Genomic DNA, 20,227 nt, shown 5'->3' on the forward strand with positions numbered 1-20,227 from the left:
GAGATGTCGAGCTGGGCTTCATAGGAGCCTGGAAATGGGAACTTCGTACTAAAACACTGTTCGGAGAACTCTAAATCGTTCATTACCGCCTTGATAATTGCTCTGCTAATTAGGTTGACACGCCACTTTATCAGGATTAATATGACGTCTTGTCACTGACACTTCCTATTACTCTTAAATTCAACCAGGGAACCGTCCCAGGAACACTGGGTCATGGTCTCCGGAGGATGCGATCCCGGGGAACCGGGGCCCGACGGGGCGGCGGCGAAGACGGGCGCGGGAGGCGGGGGGGATGCTCGGAGGCGCGCCCCCGCCTCCCTCCCGCGCCTGTCCCCGCCGCCGCGGATTGGCTGCCGTCCTCACTGCGTCAGCCCCCGCTCGGCCTTCCGCCAATGCGGGCGGGCAGCGGCGGCGGCAAAACCCCGGGTTTATAATAAACGGCGGGAGGGGGGAACGCGGCGGCCGTGACGTCACGAGGGGAGTCGCCGCCGCCGAGAGGAGCTCGGTGGGCACGGGCGGGCGCGCCGCAGTGGCCGGTGTCCGCCCCGCTCCGCGCCCGCAACTTCCCGCAACAAAGTTGGGTAGCCGTGAGCCGGCCCCGGCGGCGATGAGGTTCTCGGCTGGGGCCCCGTGTTAAGTGCCGCCTGCGCCGCCGGTGCGTGGGTTGGGGTAACCCGCTTCACCCCCCCGCTCCCCTCCCCTCCCTCCTTCCCCTCCACCCCCGGTGCGACCCCCGCGGCCGTCCCCGGGGATGCGGACGCGGCGCTAAGCGGTCCGCCATGGAGGGGCCGAGCGGGTCCAGCTTCGGGATAGACACGATCCTGTCGGGTGGCAGCACCGGCAGCCCCGGAGTCATGAATGGAGACTTTCGATCTCACGGCGACGGCCGGCCGGCGGATTTCAGGAGCCAGGCCACGCCGTCCCCTTGCTCGGAGATCGACACGGTGGGGACGGCGCCCTCGTCGCCCATCTCGGTGAGCATGGAGCACCCCGAGCCGCACCTGGGGGTGGCGGAGAGCCTCCCGCCGCCGCCGCCGCACCACCTCCACCTCGGCCCGCACCCGCCGCCGCCTCCGCCGAGTTTGCAGCCGTCTCCCCCGCAGCCGCCGCCGCCCCAGCTGGGCTCGGCCAGCTCCGGTCCTAGGACTTCCACATCTTCTTTTTTAATTAAGGACATTTTGGGCGACAGCAAACCGCTGGCGGCGTGTGCACCTTACAGTACCAGCGTCCCCTCTCCTCATCACACCCCCAAGCAGGAGGGCAGCGCGGCTCCGGAGAGCTTCAGGCCCAAACTCGAGCAAGAGGACGGCAAAGCCAAGCTCGACAAGCGCGACGACACACAGGGCGACATCAAATGCCACGGTGAGTACGGCCGGGCCTGGCCCCATACGGCTTCGGCCGCCGCAAGAACCGGCGCCGCGGCGCCCGGCTGCATCGGTGCAACAGAAATGGGGGGAACTTTGCGGTAGGAGCGCTCCGGTCTGCAGGGGCTGGTCGGTGATCCCTGCTATCGCGGGTTTAATATCGGTAGGAAATTAAATAGGTTTTAAATCTTTTTCCCCCCTCTCTATTGGCCTTTCCTCCTTTATATAAATAATAAACATATATGCGTGTATATATAAAAAAACTTCCCTGTTTTTAAGGAAATAGCCGGAGCAGTAGGACCGCGTTAGAAACCAAAACGTATTTATTTTTAATGCAAATGCGAGTAAATGATTCTCCAGCTTTCTAATAACCGGCAGCTCAGCTGCACTTGCTGCCTTAAGCCTTTTAATTTCTGCTCATTCGATTTAAAACAAAAATAAGGAAAAAAAATCCCACTTCCCCAAAACCAATAACCAAAACCGAATAAACAAAAAAACTTTTAATTAAGAATAAATATAATAATTAAAAAAAATCAACTCGCAATAGGCAGGGGAAGCTTGAAGGGCTTTGTGCGTTTTGCAAAACACTCGGGTTTTCCTCTCGCCGGGATATGAAGGTTTATTTCTCCGATTTTTATTATTTTTAATCACGGATTTCCTTCTGATGGGGAAGCCCCCGCCGTGCGGGGTTCGTAAGTGAAAATAGAGATGTGTGCGTGGAGAAAGGAAGGGGAATGAAGGAAGGAGAAAAGAGCGAGCAAAGGCGAGACAGGGAGATGGGCTATTTTCCCTGCGGTGCCAGCGGAGCTGCCCTCCCTCCCCCGCAGCCGCCCCAGTTCAGCCGAGAGGCGACAGGACACATTTTTCTAATTTTGCCCCATTGAGATATTTTTACTAGGCTGAAGAGAAGCGATTGTGCCTCTCATTTTGCTCTTTTAGCATTAGCATAAGAGTGCCCAAACCAGATGTACGGTCTGGTCTGGCTATTTTTGTGTGCACCAACCTCCCCAGTGGGTCAATTAGGGAGATTATTGTTCTTCCTGCGGGGAAGATCAAGGAGCGCTACAAACCCGGGCCCGAGCAGAGCAGGATTGACTTATCGATTTCCTGGCGTTTCGGGCCGGGGGAGAGGGCGAGAAAATAACGAAAGCCCTGTAGCTGGCAAGCGGAGAGTGTAAATCCTGCCGTCCCCTGGACGAGCTCACTGCCGCCCCACGCTGTATTTGACTGTTCCTTCCATGCCACAGAGGAGTCCCCCGGGAGGGGTCGGTGGGGCCCGGTAACCGCGGCGGGGCGGGGGCCCAGCCGGTGTCCCGCCGGCTCTGACCGCGCCTCGGCTCGCTCGCAGGGACAAAGGAAGAGGGGGACCGGGAGATCAGCAGCAGCCGGGACAGCCCGCCGGTGCGGGCCAAGAAGCCGCGGAAGGCGCGGACCGCCTTTTCCGACCACCAGCTCAACCAGCTGGAGCGCAGCTTCGAGCGGCAGAAGTACCTGAGCGTGCAGGACCGCATGGATCTGGCCGCCGCCCTCAACCTCACCGACACGCAGGTGAAAACCTGGTACCAGAACAGGAGGTAAGTCGGGCGGCGGTCCGGGGACTCCCCGGGGAGCCGGGAGTGGGCTGGCGGGTTGCGCTCTGCTCCTGCCCCGGGACCCCGAGGCAATACGGGGAGCGCCCGGCGGCTGCCCCGCGCCCTCCCCGGCGACGGGCTGCGGGGTCCGGTCCCTGTCTCCGCTGCCGTAATTTTCTGTCTCATTACATACGGTTGCAGCCACCCTAATTCTGTCGAAATCCATTAGTGTCAGAGCGCTGCGATCTAACCGTGTGCCGTGGTTATTAATTTGGCCGCAGTTGCCGTGTGCATGTGCTGGGGGAGGAGGGTGGAGCCGGCCACGGCCTGGGGGTCGCGCCGTGTGCGGGCCTGCAGGGCCGGTGCGCCTTGTCGGGGCACTGGTGATACGGGGCCGTGTGGGGACAGAGGGGCCCAGCCGCCGGCGGACCCCCGCGGAACCGGGCTGGGCTCCCCGTCGCGGCTCCCTCCCTGCAGCCGCATCTTGTTCCTTCCGGCAGGACGAAGTGGAAGCGGCAGACGGCGGTGGGCCTGGAGCTGCTGGCCGAGGCCGGGAACTACTCGGCCCTGCAGAGGATGTTTCCTTCGCCCTATTTCTACCACCCTAGCCTGCTGGGCAGCATGGACAGCACAACGGCGGCCGCGGCGGCTGCGGCCATGTACAGCAGCATGTACCGGACTCCCCCCGCGCCGCATCCCCAGCTCCAGCGGCCACTGGTGCCGCGGGTGCTGATCCACGGGCTGGGGCCCGGCGGGCAGCCAGCCCTCAACCCCCTGGCCAACCCCATGCCCGGTACTCCGCACCCCCGGTGAAGCGGCATCGCGGTCCCGCAACGAGCCCTTCCCCTCCCCGTCCCCAGACAAGCCCCAGCACCGCAGAGGAGAAAGCGAGGAGAAGCCGAGGGGCAGGAGCTTCTGCAGGCAGCCACCGGCCACCGAGGGAGGCGATCAGTCAGAGCAGGGACTCTTGAACCGTGAACCCAGAGCCGAGCCCGTAAGTGAAACGACTACACGCGGGGGAAGGCAGGCAGAGCCGCGGGGCGACCCGCCGACCTCGGCTCCTGCGAGGCAGAACTTGGAGCTCGGAGAGAGAGAGGGACAGAGGGGGAGGAGAGGGAGAGGGAGCCCGAGCCCGCCGGAGAGACTAACGGCTGCGGAGGACGGAGGGAATGAGAGCGCCTCGACCCCCGTCCGGCGGAGAAGATCGGGGGAACGGAGAACTTTGCACTGATTTTTCTCATGACCTTTTTTCTTATTGAAAAGTGGCATGCTCCCTAATGCGAACAGAATTGTACAGACCGAGTGCTGAGTGCTATATCATATTTATTATATGTCGTCCAAAAAAGGAAAAAAAAAAAATCACTTCTATACGTTAGTTTAAAGCGAACGAACGTGATTCTTCCCTCTCCCTTTTCATGTCTTTTTGGATTAAGTAAAATAAATGCTTAGATGACAAAATATAGATTTTTTTTTTTTTGTGACTGAAAAATTACAGGGAAAACAAACAAGCAAACAGAAATAAACTTTATCTTTTTTTAACAAACATTGAAATTCAAGGTAGCTAATTTCCCCCGTGGACGAGAATGCAAGAAATTCAGAGTGGAAAAGGCAAATGCCACATTATTTCTTTTGAATTTTAAGTTCGTTTTTTCATAGCCGGTGCTATTTTTTACTATTTGTATTTTAAAGGAAAACAATTCTCCGCGCAGGTGTCACGCCCCTCCCTGTTATTTTAAGCACCTGGACAGGGCGGCTGCGGGTATCCGGGGGAGGCGGTGGGCAGAGTCTGTGGCCACGGCTCCGGCCCCTGGGGCAGGTGCGGCGGGGCCGTGCGGGGCCTGGGGACGCGACCCCGTCCCGGCAGCTGTCTCCGCACCGAGCTGGGACAGGCAACGAGGGCTGGCGGTCGGGGTGAGTAACGAGGGGAAACAAGAAGGCAGGGAGGGCGGGCAGGGAGGTCCCGGTGGACACGGAGAGCCCAAGCCACACCGGTCTTTGATCTTTGTTGCTTCGCCCCCGCCCCGCCTTCCCCTGGCGGGCCGCCTCCCTCCCGAGCCTCTCTGGGCCCTGGGCCGCCAGGTCCCGTGGGGCAGAGGGGACCGGAGAGGGGGCGTGGGTCGGGGCTGCGGGCTGTGACCCTCCACCAGGCTCCGGGGACGACTCTGGCCCCAGTCTTTGGAAGTGAACACCTCCCTGCGAAATTAGAAAGTTATACAGCAATTACCTATAAAACATTCATAAAGTCCAATATTATCTTCTCCTCTGAGGGTTTGTCTCCCCCCCCCGCCTTTTCCCCTCCCCTCCTCTCTCGTGCTTTCCCTTTCTTTCCAGAGAAAAGGAAAAAAAAAGGGGGGGGAAAAAAAAGAAAAATATGAGCCTCCAGGCACGTTTATTTGGGCTTTTCTAATTAGCGAGCGGCTTCCCGATTTCTCTGCTAATAAATTCGCTTTAAAACCATATTGACCTCTGCCTTGATCTAACAAAAGGGGAGCGGGTCGGGAACGCCCACCTCGTTTTCTGCCCGTGTTGCCGCGGCCGCTGGCTGCTCCCCCGCGCCTCTGCTGCGGGGCCCAGATTACCCCGGGCGGGAGAGACCTGAGAGCGGGGCCCCGAGTGGCCGGGGCAGTTCGCCCCGCCTCGCGGCTGAGGTTTTCCCCGGAAACTCATCCTATCTGGGCTGGGAAAGGAGGTAGGAAATTTGGGCTCGGTTAGCGCCCTTTTCTCAGTCTAAAACACGAATTCTGGGGTTTTGTTTTTGTTTCTGTTTTCTCCGGAAAGGAGGCGACCCGGCTGGAAAAGCTGGTACCAGCTCGTTGTTCTTTTCGATGGCTAAATTTGGGCTCGGTTTTGTCTGCACAAAGTGGCTGAATAGTAGTGAGAATAAGGAACGAAAGTTCATGCAAAATAGATGAGTGTCCCCTAATTCACTCCTCTCAGGCAGGACCTGCCCGGGTCAGTGAGTTGCCTGCCTGGGCAGGGGCTGGGGGCTGCCGGTGCTTTGGCAACGGCTGCGGGCAGGGGTCTGCGAGCAGGAGAGGAGCGAGGAGAAGGGAGCGCGGCCGGGCTGGGGGCTGCTGCTTTCGTGTCGGACGGTGCCTAACGCAGAGTCTGCCCGTGGGAGAGGAACCGCGACCTCCCTGGAAATGTATTTCCAAGCGCAAATGGAAAGTGTGTGTGAGCGGGAAAGAGAGCAGGAATTGGGAATTGTGGTGGGGTTTTTTTGTTCCCCCCCCCCCCCCCATCTGAGAAGCTGGGCAGGAAAAAAGAACCCTCCTTAATTTGTCCCGCTCGTAGTTTGCATCGGGAAGGAGCCGATCCGGGGACAGGCTGCCCCTGAAGCTGACCAGCCGTGTCGTTCTTTCAGGGAAAGGCTACCTTGGTTGTTTTAAAAAATCAAACCAACCAACCAACCAAAACCACCCAAAACAAACCCCAAACAACCGAGCACATGGGCGCGCATTTCAGCACTCTGCGGCAGGACAAAGAGCCGGGGGCCGGGCCGAGCTCCCCAGGGTCGCCTCCCCGCGGTCTGGCACGGGGCAGGACCGGGCACCGCTGGCGTTCCTGCCCCACCGATGGCCGTGCCTTCCCACCCGCGCCCTCCAGGTTTTGTCCTCCTTCCTCCCCAGGTAGCTGCTTTCGTCTTGGCCGCCCCCAGACGTGGTACCGAGCTGCTGAATTCCTGCAGTCCCGGCTTCCCCCTCGCCCGGGCCGGAACCTGCTCTCGGCCCTGAATGTGGACAAATACCCAAACCCATCTGTTGCGAGAGCAACGGGCTCTCCCAGCCTTAAACCGCGGGAAGTGTTGGCTGTTGGTTTGCTGAGCGTGGAAGCCAACCGGGAGGCTGTAGAAGAGTGGTGTGTAAGTGAAGGGCCGCGGCAGCCTTAGGGTACCGGGGGGTGTTTGCTCCCTCCCCGCGCCAGCCGTGTCCCGCACGGAGCCGGGCGGTCCTGTCCCCTCCGGCCGCGGGGACGCGCTCCCCGACCCGCCCTCAGCACCACGGACAGCTCCCGGCGGCACTGGCTGCCCGGCCCGGCGGGACCCGGGGCTCGGGAGCCGGGACTGCCGGGCAGAGAAGGGAGGGCTTGGCGGGCTCCTTCCTCGGCGCTTGCCTGCAGACAGTGATGAAGATGGAAGAGGTTGAAGCAGGTTCCTGCTGCCTTAGCGCCGCCTGGCTCGTCTCTCCGCCACCCACAGGCCGGGAGAAAGCCCTAGTCCTGGGCCAGGCCCCTCGGTCTGACAACACGGAGCCCGGTCTGCATCCCGAGGGCTTTGCCTCGGGTGTTTGAGTGTTGTCCCCGCTCCAGACGAAGGGGCCCAAAGTGGGACAGGGCTGCTCCGCTCCTGCCCGTGTCGCTCCGGGTCGACACCGGTGCCGCTGCAGGCGGGATGCAGGAGCCCTTTTGGTAGCCTCTTCCCCTGTTCCCTTTTGGTTTGTCTCTGCTAGGTCCTGGCTGTGTGTTTTGTACTTGGGCACGACACGGGAAGCTCCTTCGGGGAACCCCTTGCGTTGCTCAGGCAGGTTTTCGCAATTCGTTGCAGCCTTCAGATCCTGGCTGAGCCCTCGCAACAGCAGAGCCGCGGGCACGATTTTTCTTGAGGGATGCAGCAGCAGGATCATATTTAATTACTCCCTCCTCCCGGAGGATTAGCTTGGCCATCATTACAGAAGAAAGTGAGAAGGGGGCCTTCCTTGGGCTAGGGATGAGCACTGTCTGCGCCGCTCCGAGGGTGCCTGCCCTGGCGCCGGGGTGACAGCTGGGTGCTCTGGGACCAGAATTCGCGCTCCCAGCCGGGCAAGTGAGACAGGCTCAACCAGTGCTGGGAACCAGCGAGCAGCATCGAGCAAAATTCCTTGCCCGTCCTGCTTTACTCAGGTCGTGTTCACACGGGCCAAAAGAGCCCGCGTATAACGCCGTGTTAGCGCTCCGGCTCTGTCTACTGCTCCCACAGCTTTTACTGTGTGGGTTTTTTTGTTGTTGTTGTTTGTTGTTGTTGTTTTTTTTTTTAAGTGCAGGAAGGCTTTTAACCTTTGTTATTTTATCCCTTTCCAGAGCTTATCTTCCTCCAAATTCACAGGATGCTTCTGTGCAAACGCACGTTCTAGGTCGCCCTAACTCTTATTGCAGCCCAGGGCGTGGAGTGGGTGCAGCCAAGCTAAGCTCACCTGTGAGAAGGGTAAACTCCTTCATAATATTAGAAATATCCCCAGTCCGAAGGTGACAGGGATGGGCAGCAAATAACCGTTTCAGGCTGAAATTACACGGCTTTCTCCTCCCTCTTTATTCTGTCCTGCTACTAAGCCCACGTCTCCCGTCAGTGACACCACCGGGATCCTTCCTCGGTAACCGCTTTATCGTGGAACCCCATTTGCAAGGAAAGGGGGACACAGCAAACTTGACCTGTCGGGACGGCCCAGCACCCTCGTCCAGCGGGAGGAGCCTTCTGCTCCGCCTCGGGGACGGCATCGAAATGAGCCCCACGGTCCCTTGCGAGGGGCAGCTGAGGGGGCTGGAGACCCCCCGGGGGAGGCATGAGGCGAGGGCCGGGCGGGCGGCCCCCGAGGGCGCCGCTACCCGGAACTCCCGTTTCGCAGAAAAGCCCCTGAATTTCGTTCCTCCCTTGGGCTGCTCCCGTCTTCGAAGGAGCCGTGGGGCAGCCGGAGCCAGTGCCTGTGCCTGCGTTTCTCCGGCCGGAGAGCAGGTCCAGCGGAGCCCCTGTCACATCACAACTCCGTTTCCATATTCATATGCCCTATTTTTCACGAGCCGCTTCTATTAATGGAAGCGCACAGACGCCGGTCCTCAAAATTAGAGGATTTCAAAGGAACCCAAGCGAGGCACTTCGCGCCGCCAGCAAGGGCTGAGGGGGGCGTGAGGGGGACCCCGGGGGTCTCCCGCCACCGCCGCGCCCGCCCCCGGCCTCCCTCCTCCTCCGTGCCGTGCCCAGTGGGTCCTGCGCTGCGGCGGCGGCAATACCTCTCCCCTCCCTCCTGGCCCGGGCATGCAGAAGTTGTCCGAGGCTGTCGTGTTCCCTTGTCTCTGGGAGCCCATGTAGGGAGCTTTAATTGACACATTTTCAAACGGAGGTAATGGTGGGGATGTCTTAGTAATTACCTTAATGAGATAACACCTTTCCTTCCCTCAACCTACTCATTATCACACTGCTTGTTCGAATTCCAACTACAAAGAGCTACACTTGGAGAGAAAAAAAAAAAAAAAAAAGAAAAAAAAAGGATGAAGGGACAGGAGCTCTGATTTTTTTTGGCGGTCTAGTCCCCTTAAAACAAGTTCCTTGCATGGATCTTAAGTGTACCAAGAGATAACTGCACCCGGTTCCAGGAAAGGTTGGCTAGAAGTAAACTAAACGTCTGGGGTACCCCTTAATTATTCTTGGTCGGCTTCTTTAGCTTGACCTGTAGGGATGCGAGGGTGTCAAAGTGATGAATTTTAAGATGTTGGGCTGTGAAGACGTGCAGCTGCAAGACTGATGGATTTAGGAAGGGAATGGTAACAAGGTTAGCTGCATGTGAAGTGTGAATTGAGATTTTTGCAAAGAGACTGTGATTGCAGATGGGCATAATGTTGTACCCTTGCATGAAATCTTGCTATTATTGTATAATGGTCAGACAGAGTGTGAAATGACTTATTACTTTACTTTTATTCTTTAATGAAGTTGGGTATAGAAGGAGAACTACCAGGAAATCGATAGCAGTGGTGCAGAGAAACTATATGACAGGTGCTGATCCATTAAATATTTATTTAGCTCCTTGTTCCCCTGCACCCCAAATTTTTTTGCTATTTCATCATGTGAACGAAAATGCAACTAGTAGATCTAGACAGAGAAGATGTTCAGAAAGAGAGTGCTATTTTCTTTGCCATCTTCACTTTCTGCAGTATATGTGAAGTGGAAGTTTCTGTGTGGTAATGCAGTATCTACATCTTCTATGTAAAATGTTGCAACAGAGATACCTAGATCCAGGTGGTGCACATGTGGTTTCTAGACACGTTTTCAGCTGTATTTATCTTCTAGACCTTCATGAATGCATGCAGTGATTTGTGCACTGTTATTACCCCATGTAAATTCAAGTGGCCTCCTCTACAGCTTGAGATGCATATGAAAATACCTCTTGCCTCCTTCCATACCAAGCACAGGTGTCCACATGGACAGTATAATTCTAAAACCATGCAGCACAGTATCTGTCTCTGCTGCCTGCACAGCAGCATGTGGGCATGTTCAGGCATCTAGAGTAGGTGGGCAGCTTAGCTGACATCATACCACTTGCTTCACACACAGTCAGGGCAAAACACCTATTACCAGAATTCACGATTCTGTTGTGCAGCCACACTGGTCTCTAGGAGTATGCAGTGACAAAAAGGAACTGGTGCTCCTTCCTCTGGATGCTGTTCTAAAAAAAAAAAAGATTCCCCAGGTGACTAACCTCAGGACACCACTCTTAAGAACTATTTGACAAATCCTGGACTTAGTGAGTTAACCCTCTCTCAGAGAGCAGCTTCATCTCCCTGCTTGAATACACAGTAGAAATGCAGCTTCTCACACACCTTCCCCTATGGCAGGATGCAGCTGATGGCTTGGAGAACTTTCTGAGCTGGCACCTGTCCTGCAGTGCACTCCCCAGACTTCATCCCTGGAGCCAGGACAATCCTTTGTTGAGAGCCTGTCTGTGAGGTTTTGCCCTATATTTTCTATGGAGTCTGGCACTGTTACTTTTTTAATCTGAGGTCAGGAAGAAGTAATGTGTAGCAAACTCGGGAATAATTGCCTAACTGTTCTGCATTAGCATACAGGGTAATAATGATTGCAGGATTGTGTGAAACAGAGAACATGTCTGAGGCCTCATCTTTGCCCTCACACTAGTCTTTCAGATTTGCTTTCGATATTCCTGCCTTGGTGTCTGAACAAGTACAGGGTTCCGGGCTTGAACCCTGTTTTCGTTGAGTAACAACACCCTGTTGTGCAGATGGCTCTCTTCTCTGGAAAAAAAGACCTCTGCAGTACACACAGTATTCTTCTAAAGTGGAATACTGACCTAATGCAACACTTCCCATGCAAGTGGTAAAAATGCACTGAGGAGAATAGGAGGTCCCTCATGTCACAAAAAGGCACAAAGTAGCTCCCTGATAGGTTTATAGACTGATAGGTTAGGAGTCGTGCTGTAGCTTTAAACACTTCTGTTTTCATTGTGTGAAGGTGAAAGAAAAAAATCCTGAAACTTTGCAAGGCTGCCCTATAAAAGTGATGTTTCAGTGCCTGAGTGCCTAGAAAGACAGGATGCCATGGCAGATGCTCTGCTACTCCAGCACTGCATGGGAAGAAAAGTGTGCAGCATCCCTTGGACTGATGCTTTAAAGCAAGACAGAGCAATCGCAAAATGAAGGCTATCAAAAAACCCTGTTTTGCAGATTTGCCACTAGTAATTTGGCCAGATCCTGTGGGTTCAAGTACTGTCACTGCCCCTATATTAAAACAACTAGGTATTTTGCCTTATAAGTTGCTAAATAATTCTGACTTAATATTTCATCAGAAGCATAGAGGGGTCTATTGGGAAAAAGCAGCAAAACGTGTCTGCAATAGAGCCCTGGTATAGACACTGACAGCTCCAACCCGTACTCCTTCGTATAAGCTTGATGAATCAGTGGGGTTTTCTGCCTAAAACCGAGGGATGCAAGGTAAGCATGCTGACAACTTCTTATTTATTTCACTCTCTAGCAGTCTTTTCTTTTTTCTTCCTTTTCCCCCTTTCTCCTTTCCCTCTTTCCTCTCTCTCTGCTTTCCTCTCTCTCTGCTTTCCTCTCTCTTCCCCTCACTCTGTTTTGCTGAGCACTCAGCTGCTCACATTTCCTGGTGGTGGCCATGGGCAGCCTGCCTTGGCGTGCTGGTGTGTGGCTTGAGCAACACAGCATGAAGTGTGTGTAGCAAAGTAGTGCCTCTTCCATGGAGACTAAGCTCATTACAGTACAGTATTCTAAAACATGCTTAACCTCTCCAGTCCTGGGTGTTGTATCCCAAATCTACTGCAGAGCATGGACACCCCAATTAGCACTTACAATGCACTGTTGACATTTCTCTGGGCCAGCCCAACAGGAATAATTAGATGCGATATCTAACAGAGTAATTTTTTTTTTCCCAGCAGAGGGTACACTGCAAAATGAAAGCAGCATCTACTGCAAGAGACTTGGCCAGATTTGTCTCCTAGGTCTAGGGTTATGACTGGAGTGTAACTCAGCTGGCTTCCCCAGGCATGGGCTGACTGTGCCCTGCCTGGCTGCCAGCAGAGTCTGACCCGCTGGGATTAGTGCTGGGGCTCAGGCTCTGGGATGGGCTGCAGCAGAGAGCTGTCTTACACTGCACAGACCCGGGAAAGCTGCTGTGTAGTGTTTGGTAGGAACCTTCTGTTAGGAGATGGAGCGTGCAGGGAAACACTTGCTCAGCCTAAGATCTTCTTGTGTTTGAAGTGTCAGCTGGTGATGGGCGAGGCTGGTCTCACTGTAGCTTCAAACCCCCATTCAGCCGCACACTGGTGGGAGGCTGAACAGGTTGGGTCAGGGACTGGACAAAGATTTAGTGACCAAACATCATTCTCAGCTGCAGCTCACAGAATAGCACTGGTAAGACCATGTTCTCGTAAACCCCACATCAGCAAACCGAGGAAAGGCTATGGAAAAATACATTGGAAAGAGCTTGGAAATACATATGGAAAGAACTCTCTGCTGCAGTGCAGCCTGTCCTCTGACACTGCTAATTACAGCCATGCATTGAAAATGTGATTGTATGGAGTGAGTATTCTACCTAGAAAGTGCCATTGTGTGTGGCTTTGCTACTGTTTCTTGCTTACTTTCATGAATTTCAAACTGGAACTTGGAAAGAACTTGCCGGAGTGAAGAGGATATAAAAATGATAATTTTCATGTAATAGAGATCACATGGAGATTTCCTTTGTAGTTCACAGCATTTCCATTCCAAGATGCTTGGAGAATTAAAGCATACAAATAGAGAAAATCTGCAAAGTGTTGTCAGGTATTATTTATGTATTATTATTTCTGTTGGAAAAGACATGTAAATTTAAAGAATTAGAAAACTGAGCTACTAAAATAAATTATAATGGAACTCACAATAAATCTAACACAAGAATAAAAGTATAATGAGAACACATTTTCTTCAGCATAAATACAAATCCTGTCTGCATGTTAAAGCCCTATTAATTGGATACTTACTAAGGAATAAATCTTTAAATGTGTAAAAAAATATATTTCTGCTCTGTGATGAAATATAAATATAACCAGATTTATTAAAGAAAAAATTCTGCTAAATGACTACTTCTCTTACATACTAATTTATGCTCATGTTATTTCTGAAAGAACTCACCCTGACATGAGTATCAGCTAAATGAAGGATACTGTAAAAGAAAAAGATTTAATGTGCATCATGAGAAGTTGCTTATATCAGGCATAGCAGGTTTCAATGAAGTTTTATATTATAAAATAGAGGAAAGGTGATAGTCTCTTAAGAGACATAATACTTATCCCATGAGTGATATAATAGTTCATAATTCACTAGAGAACAAGGCTCAAGTGAGTCATATATATTTTATGGCACAATTGGGATTAATACCATGCTTCAGAGAGGCATGCATAACCTATTCTATTTATATGGAGAGATGGTTTAAAATTCACCCTGTACCTGCACCCTCTTCTCCTACCCTTTGGCATCAACCTATAAGAGAGAGACTTGAAAAAAATGAGTGAGGACATCAGGTAAAAGATGGATGAATTGTTGAGGTGCTGCTACCGCATTGTCACTTGCAGGCACTGTCCTGGTGCTGGCATGGCAATTGGAAATGGTGGTTTTCTAATGACAGTTGCCCAGGGCCCCAGAAGAAGAGGTTAGTCCTGAGTGAGTTCAGGGTGATTTATTGGCTGATCTTGGCACTTTGGAGGGAACAGAGGAGATGCTGATGTCAGCCAGTGCTTGCAGCCACTGTGGTGGAATTTGATTGCCCCAAATTCCTTCTGTGATGCTGCTGAGTTGCCTCTGCTTTATCAGGATATGTTTGTTGGGATGCATTGCAGAGAAAGGAGGACATCCTGGCAGTTCTCACCTTGCTCTTGCCTGTCACAAAACAGGAGATATTGGGGTAACTCGTCTCAGAGAAACCCCATATTTTGCACCTGTGAAAGCTTATTGTATTATTTTGGATGATTTTCTGAAATACGGTCCTTCCTGTTCATAAAGTGGAGGTTTTGGAGCAGAGGGAGATAAGATGATGGGATGGAGCACCTAAGTGCTGAAAGAGGTGTTATAGTCTGGGGCACCTTAGCAGGGAGGAATAAGGAGGTCTGGGCAGAGAGGGTTTTGCTTTCGGCAGCCTCCTGTTGCCAAGAAACCCTGGTCTAGCTGGGCTTGCAGAGTGGGCTGTGCTGGCATGCCAGCACCAAACAGGCTGAAATGAGAGACCTTGCCACCTCCAGGGACCCATAACCTCCATACAGAAAGCTGGGGCTCATTACATGTAGTTTCATGTTTGGTTTGTTTAGGTCTGAGTACTGGCTCCTGTGGTTTTACTTGCTGCTGGCACTGGCCAGGCTTCCTGTCATAGGAGTGGCTTGTGCGAGTGCATCCAAGGAAGCCCAGGAGCTTCTGCCCTCCCCAGGGCCGGTGGTGAGGCTGGCTCAGCAGTGGGAGGGCTGGAAAGCCACAGCAGCAACCTCAGGACATGGGAGAGCCGGCTGACGGCTGGCTGAGAGGATCCAGCATCATCCACTGCCTTCTCCTGTTATGTTTTTTCCTTCTTCCTGTAATAAAGGGTTTGAAATTGAGCCCAGGATCTTCAGGACTCCATTTGAAAATTCTTTTGTTCTGTAGAGGCCATAGCAGAAGCTGTAATACCTGGGCAGAAGGTGTTACCTGCCTCATTGCAAAATAAATCCTCAGTGAAAGACCAGCTTCTGCTTTCCGCCTCCTCTGGGGAGGAGTAAGGGCACCCATAAAGCTGGGCTCCCCCTCAGAACCACATGCCTTCACTTGCTTTGAGCCAGGCAGCCTGCACAGATGTGCAGATTGGAAAGGCTGATAGTTAAATCTGCTGCTTTTTGATGGGGGCTCAAAAGATCTCACTGTCCCTTTTATTGCTCTCAGTTTTACATAAAATAACTGACTCAACCATGTAAGTATTGGCATCTTTCAGGCATCTCTTTCTTTGCTAGCTCTCCTGGCAAAATGCAGGGAGTTTGTGAGCTTTTTTAAACTAGCCTGGAGGGGCTGATTCACTGGAATTTGAATCTCTTGTGAAAAGCTTGCAGTAGCTCTTAAAAGGAACTTTAAAAATATTTCCTTCATGTTCCTGCACACAAATAATGTTAAATCATATTTCGAAGGGCTATCTTTGAGCCACTGGTATGGGAGAGGTATGTTTTGCCATAAACAACTACTATGTGGATAATAATGATATGATTAAATGATACATAACCACCATTTTCCGAGTACTCTTATCAGAAAGCATTTTATACCACATGGTTGTTTTATTGTGCACATTACTTGTGATTGTTACAAACCCTTGCCAATGAATGACAAATTTACATACACATCATGTCAGCCGGCAATATTTTGCAGCCTTAATTGCTTTAGCTTCAGGCATTCTGTGTCAAAATAGAGCGTTTTACGTCCTGCAAGTTGCTCTGTTTCTTTGCAACAGTTAAATTATTCTGTAATTTGCCTGTTTTCCTTCTAATGCATTGTCCATTAAGTCATTTAATAATTTATGGTATAAAATGCATGATGCAACCTTAAACAGCATTTCAAACTATCTTGAGGTGTTCCAGTCATTATGGCAGAAAGGATGAAAATCTTAAAATGCATTTGTTTAAAACAGTTTTCTAATAGCTTTTTGCTGGTCATAAGGACACATTTATCTGTATTTATTTGGCTGAGTTTGGCTGGTGAACTATAGGGCTGCAATTCCTGAGCAGTGTGTCATGGGGAGGAGGTGCAATGGGAAGAGCTGTCAGCAGCCTTGCTGGGGCAGGAGCCAACTTTGGAGATGATGCCACAAATGTTTTTGTACACTCACCATCCCTTACTCATGTGGATACCCTTTAATTGTGGAACAGCCCCCATGACAGCAGTGTGTGAATTAAGTCTATAGGACTGGGTTTTCATGCATCGCAGAAGGCCTTTTGCATTTGCCATCGAGCTCCCAGTGAGAAGAGAGGCAACCAGGAGTTGGAATGGCAAAGAACTCTCCCTCCATCCCTCCATACACTTCTGCCCTTTCTTGGCTCTGATTTGCTGTATGTTTATTGTGTAGCCTAGGAGGGCTTTATGCTAGAATAAAAATTAGTGCCCAAACCATGTGGCCAGCCAAAACAACCTAAATGCAGAGTATTGTGCTACACAAAAGCCTGGTCCGGAAATGGTTGTTCTGCTCAGTGCTTGGGTGGCCAAAAATACCCTTTTAGTTAGTTCCTCTTAAGAAAGATCTGAGGACAGACAGCTCAGAGAAGTTGCCATGTTTTGTTTTGTGTGTCAGTGATGGAGGAATTGGAAGTGATTTCCAGGTGCTTAATTAGGAAGGGTTACAAATTGAAGGTGGTTTAACTAAACACTGAAGGAATTTTGTTGCAGAAAAGGAAAGCCTGGGGCACAGAAGAGGACAAGAACGTCCAGTGTCCAGACACTGAGGAGAGCTCATCAGGACTTATTTAGCATATTCGGATACACAGTGAGTGGTGCAGATACATCTTGTCTTGGGTTGAGGAACAGCTACGATCTTTTTTACCGTGTGCTTTCAGAGGGGAAAATCACTCTGACAGAAAATTTTTTTAGCTACCTGAAGCCCCCTGACAGAGTTCCTTGCTGTGTTGCTGCAAATACAGCTTAAGAACCTCAAGAATTACAAGGCTTTGTTTGCTCCAGCCATGCTTGCACTAGCTAATTAGCAGGGTATCTCTACTTCTTCTACTGCTTTCTCTCTTGTAAGTCTTTTTGTCCCAGGAGTCTTCTCTCCTTATACATAGGTTTCCTTAAGGAAACCTAAACATCTTGTAATAGAAAGGATGTGTGACATATGATATGTACACAGACAGAAGCACTACTTGCCTGTGAATTGTTTTCTCAGTTCTTTGGGTACAACACAAACTTCGGCAGGAATAACTGTGGAGGGAGGGGGTGGAATTCAGTGAGAAGATGTTGGTGGAAGCAGCTTGGAAGGAGCCCACCCTGGGCTGTGTGCAGCCCCTCACCTCTGCAGGCAGCACCAGGATGATTGCTCACCCGTGGCCTGCAGAGTGGCTGCGTTTCATACAAGTGTTCAAAAGCAAAGACAGCTATGGGGAGGTGAATAAGCAGAGCTGCTGCCTTCCATTAGGTACTGCCCATCTGGTTCATGCCTCTCTCTCTGCTTCAATGGTTATTGTCCTGTTGGGAAGTGGATTCACCTTCTTATGAGAAATCAGGAGTGCTGATTGCCAGACAATGATCAACATGTAAAGAAATATGCTATCTACAGTGCTCAGGGCTGATTTTCCTGGATTGCTTTACACAGGGCTGAAAGGTGGTGTAAGCAGGAGGCTGGGCCTGCCCCATGGCAGGTATCTGAGACGCTGTTTTTTCTCCACTTGTTGAATGGGAATGGATGGACATTACACCTTCACCTGACCATTGTGCATTTCTAGTGGCTCTGTACTCATCATGTCTCAGCTAGAAGCTGTTTTGTATCAGCTTCTTCCATTTTCTGTGATCTGTGATGCTGAAAGGGTGCCTCTGAGCAAGAGAAGCTGGTGACTGGCTGGTGCTCTCTCCTTATCTTTGGACCATGCTGCTTCTGTGGGTTTTACTCTCAGGCTCTGAGAGATGTCTCTGCTTCTGCCTATTCCATTCCTGCAAAAGCCAGACTTGATTTGGTAGTTTATTCAACTTACAAACTTCCCCAAGGCCAGGAAACTATGGAGCCATGTAAGTCTAAACTTGGCTTAACAATTCCTAATGAGAAATCCCTGACGGGCAGCACTTCATAGAAAGCATTTTGCACAATTAGGGCTGCACACCCCATGTGCTAAGGGAGCAGAAGGAGAAATTTGCTGATTTGCCAGTGAGGCTCTCAATTCCTGTTTTCACATCTAGGTTTCTGTCTTTCCCACCCCTGAAGTTCCCAATTTGGCTCGAATAAATTTTGAATTATAACAAATATCCTGATACTCACACCCCATGAATAAGGGCAGAAGGCAGGGGGCAACTCCTGGCTATGTTCCTGTACCAAATTTAATTTTTCATTGATAATTAGACTCTCAAAGCCACCTGATATTTTTGACCAGCGGGAAACAAAGGCCCACTGATTGACTCCAGGGATAGATGCAAGCAGCCCCCACTGTGCTCGCACAGCAGCTTCACAAAGACTCAAAACAAGAGCTGTGGCAAATTGGCTCATCCTGCAAGTTTTGACTGGCCCATTGTGTACAAGTAGTAAATTGAGAGCTGATATTTCTGAGAATTATTTATTAGCAAAGCCTGGTGTCTCACTCCCCTCATAGTTATCCTTTGCAAACAGCTTTTTACCAGTTTGGATGAGCAATCTATAGCACTTCATTATTTTTCTTTTATTCAAGCAATTATTGAAAGACAGCCTAGCCCTGTTCAGACTGGCAGTGGATTGTATCTGTACCCAGCTGGGCTGATATCTTAACAGTTAGGCATTATGTGTTTAATTGTATAAAAATATAATGGGATGCATTTGCAGGAATTTATTGCAATGCAAACAATATAAGATTATTATTTTGAGATTCATTTCTGATGCCTTTTGTGTTGTTAATATTCTAAATAAAGGTGTCATGGTGACAGGTTCTAGTGGAGTCACCAGTTGTAAACATTTAGTACAAAAAAGGTGTGAAAATACTAGGTTGAGACCAGTTAGCAGAAATCAGAGTTATACATGCTGAGACCTGCAATGTTAAACCAAATCTGAGTAAGTGTTGGAGGGAGACTGATAACTCTTATTGTTTGATTATTTTTACTTTTCTTTTTTAAAAATAAAACCAATAGGATGATGTACAGGGAGATAAAATTATGGCTGTTTCATTAGCTGTGTTTTCCCCAGCAACACTTTTCTTCGGTAAGTTGAAAACAGAGTGTTGCTGCAGGGGTCCCATCATATAGGTAAAAAAAAAAAAAAGGGGTGCTTGCCCACATTGTGGCAATTCTGTCTGAAGAGTAAAACAACAATTAATCTTTCACAGTAAGATTTCCTAAGCAGCAAATAATATCTGTGCTAGTGAGGCTGTGTTTTGCTGGAAACAGGTTTATTTTGTGGTGTGGAATGAGAACACACTTGTCCTGGGGTATGTTCTGGACACATTCATAGAGATGAGTGAGTCACTGGTATTGATGAACCTCTTGCATAGCATGGTTGCTTCTTTCCCCAGGGGAAATCTTAGCTGTGGGGTACTGAAGTATCAAGAGGGTCGTCTTTGGGTGAGAGACACTGTGTGAGCTTTTTGTCTTTTGTTTATTTGAGCTGGGTGTGGGGAACAGGGCTAGATCAGAAAGCAGAGGACCTGAAAAGCCTTCTCTTACTAGCCCCAGGAGAAAGTAGGCAGTTAGCAAATGTACACCCCAGACAGAGTGAGGCTGTGGAAGCAATGTCCACTCAAGGGTAGTACTCCTGGCCTTACCCCATCAATGTGCTTGGAAGTCCAGCAGGGATAACTCCTTCTCCTGGGTCCTTGTGATGTGAAGGTTGCCTTCAGAAAGAAGGAAGAAATCTGTGCTGGCTGCATTTCCACGTGCTGGCCTATGCAAAGTCCCACTGATGAGAGCAGGCAGAGCTGGGGCAGTGCTGGCACATCCCCCAGCAGCAGAGCAGACACCTCCTGCTTTTGCCTTGTTGCAGAGCTCAGCACGCACCTCGCTGTGCTCTGTGTATCGGAGGGGGTCAGAGATTTGGAGTGACATCCTCCCTTGTTTTGAAATTTGTGTCTGCTAATGAAAAGCGTCCCTGAATTGGGGTCTGCAGCTTCATTTTGTGAAAATATTTATATTATCTTTCAGGCTGCTTTATTTGCAACAGTTCACCTAGAGTTTTTTTTCCTGTAATTTCATCATGGAGCTGAAATAAATCCTTACTAGGTCACTCTGGAGCTGGCAAGAGGCACAGGCCAGATAATATCAGCCTCTGAAGCTGGATTGACCAGCTCACAGCTTCTGGCCTTCAGAATGACAGAACCACAGGCACGTTGCTGCTCTTCTGCAACCAGAAGGTAAATGTAGGCTTTTCTTATGGGA

The 20,227-nt window shown here is 50.8% G+C and overlaps 1 protein-coding gene across 1 annotated transcript; it reads left to right on the plus strand.

Annotated features, from left to right (window-relative positions):
- The first annotated feature begins 779 nt into the window (after nucleotides 1–779).
- BARHL2 (BarH like homeobox 2) lies at nucleotides 780–3,763 on the plus strand. The gene is made up of 3 exons (XM_051625103.1): nucleotides 780–1,362; nucleotides 2,713–2,938; nucleotides 3,436–3,763. Exons 1-3 carry the CDS (start codon nucleotides 780–782, stop codon nucleotides 3,746–3,748), a joined length of 1,122 nt encoding a protein of 373 aa, XP_051481063.1. The 3' UTR covers nucleotides 3,749–3,763.
- Nucleotides 3,764–20,227: the final 16,464 nt, after the last annotated feature.

This window comes from Apus apus, chromosome 7, assembly GCF_020740795.1.
Source record: "Apus apus isolate bApuApu2 chromosome 7, bApuApu2.pri.cur, whole genome shotgun sequence".
Classification (NCBI taxonomy): Eukaryota; Metazoa; Chordata; class Aves; order Apodiformes; family Apodidae; genus Apus; species Apus apus.